At 39.6% G+C, this 15,400-nt stretch overlaps 1 protein-coding gene across 7 annotated transcripts in view; it reads right to left on the bottom strand.

Annotated features, from left to right (window-relative positions):
• The window catches only part of spir (spire type actin nucleation factor), a 322,402-nt gene that overhangs the window by 119,972 nt on the left and 187,030 nt on the right, over positions 1–15,400 (bottom strand). For all 7 annotated transcript variants that reach the window (XM_083138861.1, XM_083138867.1, XM_083138863.1 and 4 more), the window contains one exon: positions 468–583. In XM_083138861.1, the coding sequence (XP_082994987.1) occupies positions 468–583 (116 nt within the window). The remainder of the gene's footprint in view (positions 1–467; positions 584–15,400) is intronic.

The following is a 15,400-nucleotide window of genomic DNA, read 5'->3' as shown; positions in this document are numbered from 1 at the left end:
CCTCTGTTTTTCTCTCACGCTAGATGTTTGCCTTCCTATATTTCTCTCTCTCTCTTTACACAGCGCTCTACGGCGCCAGGGGTCCCGGGTTCGAATCCCGGCCCGGGCATGGGTGTTCTTTGTGATTGTTTTTCATCAATTTCATCCCCATTTTCGTGAGTAGCCAAAAGTGAGAGAAAAGGGAAGTAAAATAAACCAAACCAATCTTTATCTCTTCTTGTCGTTCCTAATTTCTACACTTCCCTTTCTCTTTACCTTCTCGCCCCCCTCTCTCGAAATTTTAATTTTACGGAGACGTACTCAAATTTTCAGTATAGCCTATTATCCCACTTCACAACATTTCCTCATTCGTTACAACCTTGAATGTATAACTTCAATACCTATCCTTTATCATCAATCGAAGTGAACAAACTCTGCCCCCTGGTGGCCCCAAAAAAGTGGCAATGAACATTGAATGCAAAACTCACCTCAAGAACTCTGGCCAGCGAGTACTGTTGTGACGCAGACCCTCGGTCGTCATCGCTGTCCCCAGAGTCACGTTCGATCCCCTCGTCGTCCGTTTCCTGACGTTCAGGAGCTTCGTCTGTGGGGAAAAAAATGAAAATTATTACAATATAGTAAGGTTACAGTAACTTCTAAACAACATAAGCGTAAAAAATGAAACAATCCTATATTATTATTGTATTTTTTTTTGTACTGAGACGAAAGCTGAGACGAACACTCGTTTAGATTAGAGTATTAGCCTATCTGAGCTCCTGTCCGAATAGTGTGCCGTTATCTACTCTCTCCTAAATAATAAACACGAAACAAACAACAATCGTAAGTTCTTGGACACTAAACCAATATACTTAATGAACCATCTTGCATAAACAAAATCGCACTGAACTACAGCATTGGCCAAACTATTGGACTCGTCGTAAAAAAGAAGCACATTTCCTTGTTTTAAAAGTGTTCTAACTAAATATATTTGGCGATTGTTACAACTTTTTATGGGCTTAAACTGTTTGCTTCGATAAAATCTTATTTCCCACAAACCTTTTTACTGTGTCCCCATAGATGGCAGCACGATTCTTTGTACATTCGCAAAATTGCCTGGAACAATACGTACATTGTTTACCGTGTCATTTATGCTATTTGTTTGTTATAACAAAGGAAGTAATGTTAATTCTGGTTTTTGTAAGGATGTTCTTTATTTGTATCTTCGGAGCAACACGTAATTTCATAAACCACGTGGTTTGAAGTTTAGAACAAAAGAGTGAAAAGGAATTGTACACAAGCAATGATTAAAATGGACTCAAAACGAGCCAAAGGTGGTTACACGAAGTACTGACAGTACTTGCAATGTGTATAACAATGCGATGTGTATCACAAAACATTAAATCTGTCAAATTTCTCTACATAAAGTGAGTTAATCTGAGTTTCATTTTTTCAACTAATGAGTCCAATAATATGGCCAATAACGTATTCCTATAATATTCAAACGAACACACAAATAATTACCGGATATATATTTTAAACAAATAGTTTCTTGTTTTAATTTTTCCCCGTAAGGATAACAACTAACATGCCTAGAATGTAAGCATTCTCGCCGAACCTGTTCTATGATCCTCAAAGGGTCTGATCACTTCAATGTTTATTTTGTTTGTTTTTTTACCTTGAGCTCAAAGGTATGCAGAAGGTCATGGAAGAGTCAGTGTATCACAGAATACACATTCATTGCAGGAACATTACATTGGAAATTTATATGTAACGTTATAACAAGATCATGTTTAAAAAAGTACAAGTCACAACTTACAACTGTTAGGCAAGTACTTAGCCTAACATCATACTCATAAAGTTAGTATTCCATGTACAGGTTGAGTCAAAAGTCTCTTAACGTCCCCTACAAAATTCAAAGGAGTTATATTGGGTACAATTGGTCATGACAGAAAGGGTTAGAACTAAAGCTGTGTGTTAAGTGCATACTGCACACCTTTGAGCTCAAGTTTTAAAAAAAACAACATTAAAAGTAATTAGATGCTGGGATACCTATATATTCTAGTAATGTTATCTTTATAACTCACTCACTCTTTAGCCTTCTTAAACCCGAAGGTTTATGGCTGCAGCAACACAAGCCTTCAATCTGTCCCTATCCTAGGCAAGATATGTCCACTCCTTTCTAGTGTTGCCCACGAGACGAGACTTTGGCCTGTCTCGTCTCCTGGAAATGCTGTGAAATGCTGTCTCGTCTCGAAAATATTCGTTTGTCTCGGGACACATGATCAATCTCGCCTCGTCTCGAATTTTTAAAACCTGTCCCGTCTCGTCCCGTGGTCAACACTACTCCTTTCTATCCCTACCTATTTCCTTTAGGTCCATTTCAACGTTATCCTGTCTTGGCCTTCCTACAGGTCTCTTACCATCAGGCCTCCCAACAATAATCCTGTAAGCTCCTCTTTCTTCTCCCATTCCTGCCACATGGCCGGAAAATGTCATGCACACATCCCGCCACTGGATTTGATTGATTTTGTGTTTCAAGTCCACTTGATGCACAGTAAGGCTAATCGGGACGGGACTTACAGTATAAAGTGGGATCCGAACCACTGTGTACCTCCACCGGGTATCAAACCCGGCACCCCTCGATTACAAGGCGACGACGCTACCACTGCGCCATCGGTGGCGGTGGTGGGGGGGCACTATCCCGCCACTGGAGACATAAAATTCTGAGACTATCGATATTCACTGCCATGCATGATAAAATATTCAAAATTAAATAGAAAAAGAAACACGAGAAATAATGAAACAAGATAAGGAAGGGACAAAGAGTTTATGATTTCAAGTTATTTTATGCTCAGATAGGCTAATCGGGACTAGACCTACAGTTTAAAGTGGGATGCGAACCATCTGACTATGTATCCCCTACGGAACCCCTTGATTACAAGGGGACAACGTTACCACCGGGAAGGCCCAAGGAGAAATGACAAATACAGAAATAAGAGAAGCGAGAAAAATAAGACAGGAAACAAAAGCTAGTCATAGAAATGGTCATGAAGAGACAGAAGGCATGCAAAATTCTAAAAAGGAAAACGAATAAAAATATATAAAAAAAAAAATAAGTAATAATTTTCCATATTCCCCTTATTTCTCGTATGGGTACGCACGCTGGAAAAGACCAATTCCATAGTGGCGACGGTGTACAGCTTACAATAAATGCACCACAAAATTATATCACCAAAAATGATTCACAAGGGGTGGTTATTGGCCGTTCGCAGTTTTCATCAAAGTTACCTTCCCAGCATTTGCCTGTAGTCTGGGAGGGGAAACGGCCACGGAATTTGAAGCTGCAAGCCTCAAAATACAAGTCCGTCATTTTAACAATTCACCTGAAACTCTTCGACGAGTCGATAAATTGTCAAGACGAAGAAATTTCTCGAAGATTCAATGCCGTCTACTTACTAAAATTTCCCAAAGAACTGAGCGTCCATTATTTAATTTGCGCTTTGTCACGCCTACCTACTTTAATCTACAAGTAAATTACATAGGATTACGTAACAGGTTAGGATATGCTAAGGAGAAAGCACAACATATCCAATTCTCCTCTGTACACACTGCATTGTTACATCAGAAGGGAAAGCATTCCCAAACAAACTTAGAATAATACCAGAAGCAGTATACTAGCGCCTCCAGCGGAAGAACCTTGAACTTACACCGCTATGTCAAGTGTATACCGGCTTTTTCGACCCTGGCCTTACATACTCGAAGATCTTGACCCTCATTGACGTTAGTAGTGGAATCGTTGAACCATCATTGTAGCAAAGGATACCGTTACATTTAACCCATGCTGTTAAATGTTAATAAAAGACGAAATAACACAATAATGTTGAAATAAATTTGAAAGCTATTGTATTGACCTTGTATTTTGTCTGCGCACTTTTCGTCTTTGCTAATATGATTTCTGGTTAGCTCATGCGAGTTTTGACACTCACGATACCGCTTTCCTTAAGTAACTTTAATTCTAAATTGTCTTATTTTATTAAACATATCTCCGATAGTGGTAACCCTATCGCTTTGTAATAAAGAGGTCCCGAAGTAACAGTGTTTCGGATCGGCTTTTAAACTGTGGATCCAGTCCCAATTAGTCTATGTGGGCGTAAAGTGGGCTTAAACTTCGACAAACATATGTATATTTATCAATTCATGAAATACTCTGTAATGAAATGCTGGATTGTATAAGTCGGACGTCAACTTTTATTTTTTAATAAGGCCATTTTTTTTCAAAAACAAGCTTGCAGACTACATTCTGTACATGTTATCTAACCCTGAAAAATTCCTGTAATTCCATTTTAGTGTAGTAATCAACAAAGTTCTGAAATACCACCTCAGAAACTACCAACCAGATCTACAGAGTCCAAATTGGTGGACTTGTAAAAGATTGATGTCAATTTGGCAAGACATCTCGATTGGTCTGTTTGACAATCGACACCTATCGATTAGTCAGTAACTAAATATTAGAGATAGCAACACAAAATTTGGTGTACTGAATTTTCTAAGCGACACAACCTATTTCTTAATTTTGATTTCCTGTGGTTCTCTCTGGACAATTACATGTACTCTTAAAAATAAGTAAATCGTGTGGGTTTTAACAACTGCAAAAGTTTTTCTTTCTGCACGGCCATACTTCAGGTAAATCACCAAATGTTTCATATTGAAATTTTTTCCTCTTCCAGAAATTTAGTGGTAATGTAGCCCTGTAATCATGTGGTCCTAGTTCGCTACACGCTGGAGGCAAATGCTGGGGATCCCACTTTAGGCTGTAGGTCCAGTCCCGATGAGCCTTCTGTACATAAATTAGAATAAAACAAGAAATTGGGGAACATTAATGGCATTTATTTTCTCTCAAATATAGGTGTAGTTTAATTCAGCTGTGAAAAGATAAAGTCCACAGCTCAACGGATGTGCTTTCGGGATACAACATTTTAAACGGTGGGCAGCGGGTTGAGAACCAATGGTTTAGAGAACAAATGCCGTGGCATGGAAAGGACTCAAGGGAGTTGAGTAGCGTGGATAAAGAAAATCAATCCCTCCTAAAAGTCACTCCTTCTTAATTTACGATTCTAGAGCGCCCTAGATCCAGCAGTGCTGACATGTGGGAAGCGGTACTCAATGCCCTAGGAACTTCGCTAGATCATGATTTGGAATCTCCGTTAAGGCATGTAAGTGCGTTTCGTCACAATCCTCAATTATCCAGATTGTGGAATGAGGTAACTGAAAAGCACCATACGGCAATGGGATTATTATTGGAAATCTCAACATACGCCGCTTACACAGTGTTGAAACTACACATTGATCCCAGAAGGTTCGACCACACGTTTGCTGAGGTTCTAACTTGTGAGGATAAAAGTTCGACAAAGATACCGAAAAAGCCTCTTTCTTCTTTTATCATGGCTATTTTTATGTAAAACAACGTTTGTCGCGTTTTCACTTTGTGATTTCTTCGGAAAATGTAATGTTTGGAGGAAAACAGTTAACTTCACTCTAAGAAAAAATTATTTCTCCAAAGTTTGGTGCAGTTCGTAATTCTTAAGCATCACTTCAACACCTAAACTCCGTACCAGCTAACTGTAGACCAGGAGAACGGGAACAAGTGTCTGCGCAAGTAGTGACGCCAGACGGCTCCACCAATGAACAGTGAGAGAAACGGGATTGTGTAATGGGCGACGGGAGTTACCCGATTTCCTCCTTCGCTATGCAGCGTTGCAAGCTTTTAAAAAGGATAATACCGAACGCACATGGCAAACTGACCGTATTTTTGTCTCCTTGTCCGTACGATTGGTTTAAGAACTTCTTAGGGAAATATTATGGACATAAATGCAAGAGCAAATTTTGACAAGCCGTGCATTTAGCGTACGGACCAAGGTCTGGACCGTACGTCCGTACATGTACGGTCAGGACCGTACGGTTGGCAACGCTGCGCTTTCACCACTCGATTTACCTCCTCCTCCTCCTCTGCCGATATGCGCGGCCCTGCTCTACAGTCAGCTGGGACAGGGTATAGGTAGCTAAAGTTTGACATGAGAATTAATTTTGTATGGTTTCTGCCTTTTGTAACTGCGAGAATACTTTAACTCCCATTAAAGGGAACTATCGAGTTGACAAAGAATGACATACGTTGAATCATTGCACTTACGCTCAAATTCGCTCTTCAATTCGTTCATTTTTCTTCAAGTTGACAATCAGCCGCCACCATTAAATTGCAATTTTGGATAAATGCACTGTACACACACAAAGTCCAACACTGTACAGAACCAGTTTCTGAATTTGTTGTGATGTCCCTTCCCTATGCCGTGGTCTAAACATAACGCACAGTACTGTTTTCATAAACAACTGCATATTTTGAAGTTCAGAAAAATGAAAGAAGCATTTTGACAGGGGATGCTCCCATTAATTCACCACACCAATAACCACCTGCAGAGTTTCGTCTTTCGATGTATTTCCCTTCGTTGATTTACGAAACGTGCTTTCTTTTTATATACTAACCATATATTTTAGCGATGTATGGGTTTTTTCGCTGTATTTTCGTGGACAACCTCTAGATAACCCATCACATCACAGTTTCAAGTTTGGAGTCTTCAACGGAAACTATGAAGAAAAAAACTGAACGCAACTCCATCTGGCGGCTGGGAAACAGCGAATCAGCGATCAGTTGAATTCTCTTCGACTGACATCGGGCATTTTCGAGTCACAAGGTACCGAACGTTGTTCGCGGGAAAGAAACAAATTAACGTTGGGTGGGTCCACCACATGTTGCCAAACGTACTGTATAGGGAGAAAGTTATCTGGGGCAACGATATTGTCAGCACCAGTGTGAAGGGAAATTTCCCTTTTGCAGGGAAATTCGGTCCGAAATTTTAGCCAAAAGGGGAAAGGGAATTTCGATTAAGAATACCACAATTTCAGGGATATTTTAAGACATCTGATCTGACTACATTATTACAGTTTGTTAAGTTCCAATTTCATACTCACATTTATTTGTTCTTTTTTCTGCTCCCTTGAATATAGCCTGTATATATTTATATTTCTGTTAAGTACATCGCTTTTCTGCACCTTCAGATAATAGTAACGATGAGGATTAACGATTAAATGGATCCAAACCTTGGACAACTGGTCAGGAAGCGATGAAAGTGACATGTATGTGAAACATTGAACATTTTTTATTCACACGGACATGGACCAACGGAAATACTACTACTACTGCTTCCACCACCAGCACCACCAATAATAATAATAATAATAATAATTACAGCTACTGCTACTTCCACTACTAATACTTATTATTATTATTGTATGATTTGCTTAGGTGAAGGGAAAAATTGGTCCGAAAAAGGGGAAATTTTTCCCCTTGGAAAGGGAAATTGTGTCCTCATATTGTGGCAACACTGGTCAGCACCAAAGATCAGCGGGGGCTAATGGTACAACTGCACATGTGGTCCTACACGAGGGAGTTTCACACGCAAACACTCTACAAACACGCAAATAGACAACTGGCAAGAACAGAAGTACGCTTGGCAACGTTGCTTCGGGAAAGCGACGTGACCCCTTCAGATTTTACTTTGCAACCGAGCTTGTTGACAGAAAGAGACAAATAGCTGTCAAGGTCAGCCGCCAGATGGAGTTGCGATCAGTATAGTAATCATTTCACTGGCAACTTTTTTTCCCCCCCTTTCTCAAACGAAACCATGGACCGACCAGTGTCAGGAGTCATCTGCCCATAATCTATCGGTGAAAGAAGTGAAAGTTGGCGAAAGTGGATATTGCTTTCGGGTGAAGGAAATCATGCGACATCATCACCACAATAAATATCCGATGGGTCAGAAGACAGCTTTTTCTTGCGCCTGGAGGTCAGGATAAACATCTTCCTCGCAAAAGAAAAATGGCGACTATAAAGGACCGGATGATGACAGGGTGCAGTTGATGGGTGTTTCGTGTGCCTGAATAATGACACTGGCTGCCTGTTTGAAAGGTTGTCTTGATCGATTCCTTCTGGGACGAAAAACATTATATTCACTCAATGAAGAACGAGGTGAACAAATCGAAATACACAAGTTCCAGTAAACTTTAATTTTTAATAACTACACAGTTGCAAATGACGTAGTCAAAATTGACTAAATGATTATTCACATGCTCGTATTCGTAGACTAGTTTCAGAATGTTTTGTCATTCTCGCAGATAATTATATGGGATTCATTGTTTTCTTCTAATTATATTTGTGAAATGGGTAAGTAGACAAAATACAAACTGTTCTATGGCTTAAAACTACCAGTTTTTTCATGCAACCAATACTGAGTTAGGTGAGAATACAGGGTGTTCATAAAGTCCCGTACCATTACAAATTTAATGTACAATGTTATGGTAGCGGGACTTCATGAACACCCTGTATATACCTTTTCCAAATATACCACGCCAGGTTACGATCGTGATAGTGGGGGTGCGCGATAATAACACATCAATGCCTCAAACGCTCTCGCTTCATCAATCCGCCAGATGGCTAGCATTGCGAATTCTTATTCAGTTGGACTTGCCACATTACTTTGATTTGAAAGCCTAGTCAAAAGATTTTCTACTATGACTCATAGATGTCACTGTGCTCTTTGCTACTGCAAATGCCTCGTGCACTCAGCTAATAAACTTCACTTCAATGAATGGCTATTTTTACTTGACGATAAGTAAAAACTTTAGTGTATTCTACACGCATTAGACATATTCATGACATTGTGGGCGCTACAGATGCCTCGATACCTTAAACTGCTACAAATGAAATGCTGTGTCGAGGAATGTTTAGTGCTTACACATTACATGTTGCTATCTGCCATGATTAGAGTATGCATTGTTGAACAATAAAAATGTAAATTCAATTAGTCAATTCTTATCAGTTTGATGGTGCTGATAGTGAATATGGAAATTAAAATTGACTAATTTTCATTTTACACAGAGTGGTTAAAAATAGGGGATATAAGTATTTGAACCAAGATAGGAAATTACTACTTCAGGTTGACAACACTCGAAATTTCAGTATTATTTTTCTTCCTAACCTTAATTGTGCTTTTGTACACTGGAAGTACAGTATTCTGTGCAATTTTCAGTTAACTTAAATGTGGAGAAGCGACAGTATGAGTGGGTCTAATATTTGTCTGAATAGATAATGCCGCGAGGTTGTGTATTGTGTAGTTAGTGCTACATGTATGAGGATGTACTTTTCTTCACAAAAACATTATAAAATACCCTTCATTAGAATAAACCTACTATTCTTAATCAGGATTCAACTGTAACTCAGAATTTTCCGTCTCGGGGGGAAGGTGTAAGGGAGTTTTAAGGTAGTGTAAAGGCAAATTTAGCGCCAGAATTGTCAAATTGAACATTCGGGAAGAATTTTAGGGAGTGTTGAAGTACAAGGCTTGTTCAAAAAGAAACTGAACTACTTTTGTAAAGTTTGTATATAAAGTATATAAATTCGTTGAAGAGAACCGACAGTGGTGGTGCCTAGCGGTGTCCTTAGTTATTAACTTGGCACAGTTTCAAAGCTGTGGCTAATCGCAGTAACGCAGTAGATCGCGTTGAGTGCAGATGTGTTGATCGCCCGCGGCGATTTTCAGTTTACCATACCATGAAGGAATTGAAGGGCAGCGGGCATGTGTGAAATTCTGTGTGGAGTTGCAGAAAACTTTCAAAGAGATATACGACACGTTATATGAAGTCTATGGCGAGGAATTTCTCAGTCGAAAACAGTGTTACGAATGGTACAGACATTTCGGATTGGGTCGAACCTCCATCGAGAATAACAAGTGAGTACATCCCATGTTAAAGTGATGTTGATCGACTTCGACTGGCAGGATGGTTCATTGCCGTACGGTTCCACAGTGAATTGAGCATTCTACGTTAATGTCATGCAATGATTACGAGAAAAGGTGCTGTGCAATAGGACACGCATGTGACAGAACAAGTCTTGGATGGTTAATGCACGTACTCATTCCTCACTCGTTGTGCGGGGTTTTTTGACAAATCACCAGATACATGTCGTCCCACAACCGGCATACTCCCCCGATTTGGCAGCAGCAGACTTCTTCCTCTTCTCCAAGTAGAAATCAACCCTCGAAGGTCTCATATTTCAGACAATAGAAGAGATCAAGGAGAATTCGGCTACGAGATCTACAGGCCATTCCAAAACTGGAGTTCCAGCATGCATTTCAGGACTGGAAGCGATGTGTGCACAGTGGAGGGTAGTTCTTTGTAGGAGACAGCTCCAAATAGCTGGCGAATATGACCATATTCGTAACTTTGTAAAAGTACGGTTTCTTTTTTAACAGCCCTTGTATTTGGGGGAAGGTGTTGTTGGGCGTTGTGCATAAATCACTGGAAAGCACCCCCTTCAAAGCATTTATGTGTAAACAACATGACCAAGTGCAACATTGACCTTGGTAGAATGCAGGAGGAGCGCATTTATTCAATGGATCTAAACGTCGGTCGGTCGTTCTGTTGTTCTGAGCCAGTTCCTGTGAGAAAAGCTCGCCCATCCGAGGCAGGCTGCATTGTCGAGCACAGGTGATAACATCGGAATCTGCCGGATGGGGCTCATTTCGTTCCTCCATCGTCAATGAGCAATTTATAAGCTCCTTCGTAATCGAGGAAGTTCTTTGTCATTTGGGAATAAAAGGTGCTTAATTCTTGTTGTTTCTTCGTCCGATTTCTGCTTGGGTTAACACTTGAAGGAATGCCGTGAAGGAATTCGGTGTCTGTGTAGGGGGCGGGCTTGATCGCTCCATAGCTCTGTAATAAATGCATGTAAATCTCTTGGAGACAGACAGGGTAAGGCTTGATCGTAAATTTCATATGGAGATTAGGCTATGGTCGATGGCTGCTATTCTCAGTTGTCTTCAACCCGAAATCCTCTACTTCTAATTGAGATCCGGTAGCACACCCACTTGAAAAGAGATTGTTTTCATCAACTTATATGCGAATAGGTTATATTTTTTTGTGTTTAAGTCCACTTTATGCACAGTACGGTTAATCGGGACCTAACCTACAGTTTAAAGTAGGATCCGAAGCACAATGTGACTCCCCCGGGTTTCGAACCAGGCACACCTTGATTACAAGGCGCTCTAAGCCATCGAGGGGGCATATGCGAATATAGATGTATTACCTGATGGACATGTATGTCCAAGTAACACATTCCCATCCCTTCTTGCTATTTCCCCTTCCTTCCTTCATTATGTCCAACTGTCTTTGAGACCAGAAGGTGGGATCCCAATGGATTTGGATATGGACACTAGCGTACGCAGGTGCGAATTGGTGGGGCTATAGCTCGACCACAAGGGAAAAAACCTTCAGTCAAAAGCGTTCGCGCACCTTCCCTGCCGTTCTCTGTGCTCGGAGCAGTGTTGCCAGGCCAGACTTGAAAAAATCGGGAGATTGTTCTTTGGGAAACCAGAAGGTCTGCTACAAAATCCGATGATCTAATAGTAGCGGGTGAACTACGTTCTCGGGGGCGGAGGGGCGGCATAGGCGTGCGCACTGGGGGGTAAGGGGACGTCCACAATGTGTTTTTCTCAGGCGGGTAAACGAGGCATATTACCCCGTAATAATGTTGCCCTCTCAGAAAACATCACTTGAGTTTGAAATTATCACGTTCCTATTATAAAAATGGATGTAAATTACTGTGACTGAAATCAACTCATACGTCTGAAATAATAGGTACTTTTATGTCAACATTCATTTTCCACAAGGGGAGGGGGTGACGACCATCCTTGCACTTCCTTCTGGACATCCATGCCGCTATATAATTTTGTAGAAAATTAAATATTTAAGTATAGAATAGTATATTAAGGATAGAAAACTAAGTATTTTCAAGCCCATGAAAGTTCCAAGCAACTACGGGGGAGGGGGTGCATTACTTCCTTTGTAATTGAAGTATGCCGCTTCGTTCTCTAGCAAATTTCTTGTTATTAACACTCACATGCTTTATCCGTCAGTTATGCTGCCTCCATGTTGCTGCATTTAATATATATATATATATATATTATATATATATATATATATATATATATATATATATATATATACGCCTAAAATTACACTAAGGGAATTTTCGATGGTTCCTGACGCTATTTACGCCCTTGTTTTGTACCCACCAATACAATAAAACAGCGAGATGGAATGAGGTTTTTCTTTACCGACTGAACATTTATCAAAGCTTTTGCCCCCTAATCCACTCTAGTTCTCCCCTCCATGTTCAAGTAAGATGAGCAGGAAACGTTTTTGAGCAGGCCGTTGGAGGTTTCATAGCAATAGTTTATTAAGGAATTCTACCAAGAAATCAATAGGTCTGGCAACACTGACGTGCCGCGCTGAAAAGCTCCTCCCCCCTGTCCTTTCCCCCACCCGCCAGCGCGATGAGATTCTGCGCAGGTTTCTTTCCTTGTGGTTCCTCTATACAACCCCTACCGAAATTGAGAAAATCGATATTTTCAAAAGAAAACAGAAATGAACTTCGGAAAATTAAAGTGCTGAATGCCAAACCCCTTCAAATGATCCCCTATAACAATTTAAACCGCAAGCAAAAATGTTAATTACGAAATATTTTATTGTGTACCCCCTCCCCATCCCTAGAACGTAGCTGCATACTTTACAATTACAGCCCCGTCCTGTAAAAATGGGATACAGGATTCAGATCCAGCCTAATCCGAGGTTTCTGGGTTCTCATCCAGGATCAGATGTCTTGAATGCCTTCCCAAAAGGTCACCGCCCCCTTACAACACAGAATAAGGGTTAAGGTGCATGCGACCACAGTTTAAGTTCCCTTCATGCTCAAATAGGCTAAACGGGGCGCATATTTACAAACCCTATAGTACTGCAGAACCTCCAGCGATATTTGGCTTCTGATTGGCTGCCATTCCGGAAGTTGATGCAGCGTTTCTTCAAGTTAACGCTAGATGGCAGGGATCAAATTAAGTGTAGATTTCAGATATCCATCCCAACAAGATAAGAAACCCATTTACACTAAGGTTCATTTTTTATCAATATTATTTAAATTAATGTTTTATAAGACAGAAATCAGAACAGAACAGATTTTTCAATTAGAGTCACATCAGTGCAAACATTGTAACTACCAATGACTATTGAGAAAATTATGTATATCCAACGTATAGCATTTTAAACATTATGTTTTATTATATAAACGAATATTTCTTAACATAATTTCGACAATCTGTTTACAAACTTTATTACTATATAATCACAAGTCTTATTTTTCCATACTTTTGCTGTAAATAAAGAAGCAAGGAACAATGGACACGGAACAAACACTTCCGGTGCACACAGCCAATAAGAAAGCGTTATATACCTCTGGTTCTGCAGCACTATAGGGTTTGTAAATACGCAAACGGGGCAGAGGTTACAGTTTAAAATAAGATTTCAAGCATCGTGCAACGCGCTTTTACGGTGGATCGAACACAGTATCTCCCAAATTCAGAGCACGAATGATAACTTATCCGTCAATTTCAGTTGTTGTGTACTATACGCGTAAGAGTACTTGCCCGCTTGCCTTGTGATAGAGTGGTCATCGTTAGCACGCCACGGAGTCAGAGTCAGGGTTGGTCCAGGTCCAGGAACCAATAAATTCTAATGGGTTCCGCAACAGGACCGAAATCCTTTTTATCGCTCAATTTAAATTCGGTCCAAATTGTGTATTGTTTCATTGAAAAATGTTCCTGGACCGTATTTAAATTGATCCGGAAAAAAAGGTTCCTGGACAGAATTTAAATACTTTAAACACAAAAAGGTTCTTTACTGTCCAGAACCCATTTGCGCTTGCTGATTTTCTCTCCTGGATCGGAATTTCTTTTTTTTTTTTTTTAATTCCTGGACCTATAACAACCCTTGTCAGAGGTCCAAGGATTAAACCCAGGTTAAGGCAAGGACATAAAATAATCAAATTACAAAGTCTTGAAGAAGACCATGGATTTTCAAGAGCGTTTTGAACATTTTCGTAACTCATATTCCATCCCTACAAAATTGAAAATAATTTCCACGTTCGTTCTCAGTTTCTGTTGCTATTTGCATGTTGCTTTGAAAAAGCTCTTTAGTCCCACGTGCAACCTTCCCCACTCGATTAAGAGACACCGTATTTAAGGACTGTTTGCAAATGGCGTTCTACTAATTATAACCAACATGCAAGGACATATTTAGGGGGATCCAGAGGTCCGGACCTCCCCTCCCCGAAAGATTTATCAAGTGCTAAAATTAAATAAAAAATATATTCTTTTAGTCTTTGTCTTATAATTTACTCTGAACTTCTTGAACGACCAGAATTATATTGGGATCATACGGCTTTGAAGGACAGGAAGGACGTATTTAGGGGGGTCCAGGGGTGCGTACCCCCCAAAAAAGACTTACGAAGCACTAAAATTAAGTAATGAAAATATTATCATTTGTTGCATAATCGATGGTTATTAATTTCCTGTGAATTTTTTTGAAGACAAGGATTAGCTATATTGGGATCATACGGCTTTGAATGGCATTACAAAGAAGATTTACGTACACTACTACTCTCAATATGCATAAAATATTAATCAGAAACTTACTTTTCTCCAACTACATGTAACATCATTTTCGTTATTCAATAAATATCCAATTATTCATCTATTTGACATTAATTTCATTGCCAGGTCACTTGCTTTTATGTAAATTATTCCGATCTTAACTAAAGTTAAGCTACGTAATGAATAATGCGCTGTTATATCTTTATTCTTATACAGTCTTTTTACCTATTCGTGTAATAATAATATAATATTAATTTATGTATTGTATTTTGTATTAATTTTATTTAATATAATAGTAGTAGAACTAGTTGATTGTTTCACCGAACAACCTTGTCCAAGGTCATTTGATACCATAGCTTATTTTGGCTAAAATGAAGCTATATTTTCATATCTTCTGATGGATTTAGCTAATTTGTAGGTGTAGCAAAATGCCTAACCCTACTACGAATTCTAAAACCCTTGTACTAGGATATAATATAGAAGAGGTCTGGGGTAGGAGCTGACTCGTCCGGACAAGCCAAAGCCTTTTATGCCTATATCTTTACAGTTTATTTTTTTTTTGTGTGTGTGTGTGTGTGTGTGTGTGTGTGTGTGTGTGTGTGTGTGTGTGTGTGTGTGTGTGTGTGTGTGTGTGTGTGTGTGTGTGTGTGTGTCGAAGTGTTTTATGCTCTATTTTGCGCATGCGTGTGTGTGTGTTTCAAAGCCTTTCATGATCCTCTGAGGTAGAGGAAGTTTATTTGTTTCTGCATACAAGTTTGTTTGATACCATATCCTATTTTGACCAAAATTAAGCTATATTTTCATATCATCTGGTTGATTTAGCTAATCTG

The sequence above is a fragment of the Lepisma saccharinum genome, chromosome 17 (assembly GCF_977018435.1).
Source record: "Lepisma saccharinum chromosome 17, izLepSacc3.1, whole genome shotgun sequence".
Lineage (NCBI taxonomy): Eukaryota > Metazoa > Arthropoda > Insecta > Zygentoma > Lepismatidae > Lepisma > Lepisma saccharinum.
The sequence above is the reverse complement of the archived record's forward strand: the minus strand, read 5'-3'. Positions and strand labels throughout refer to the sequence as shown.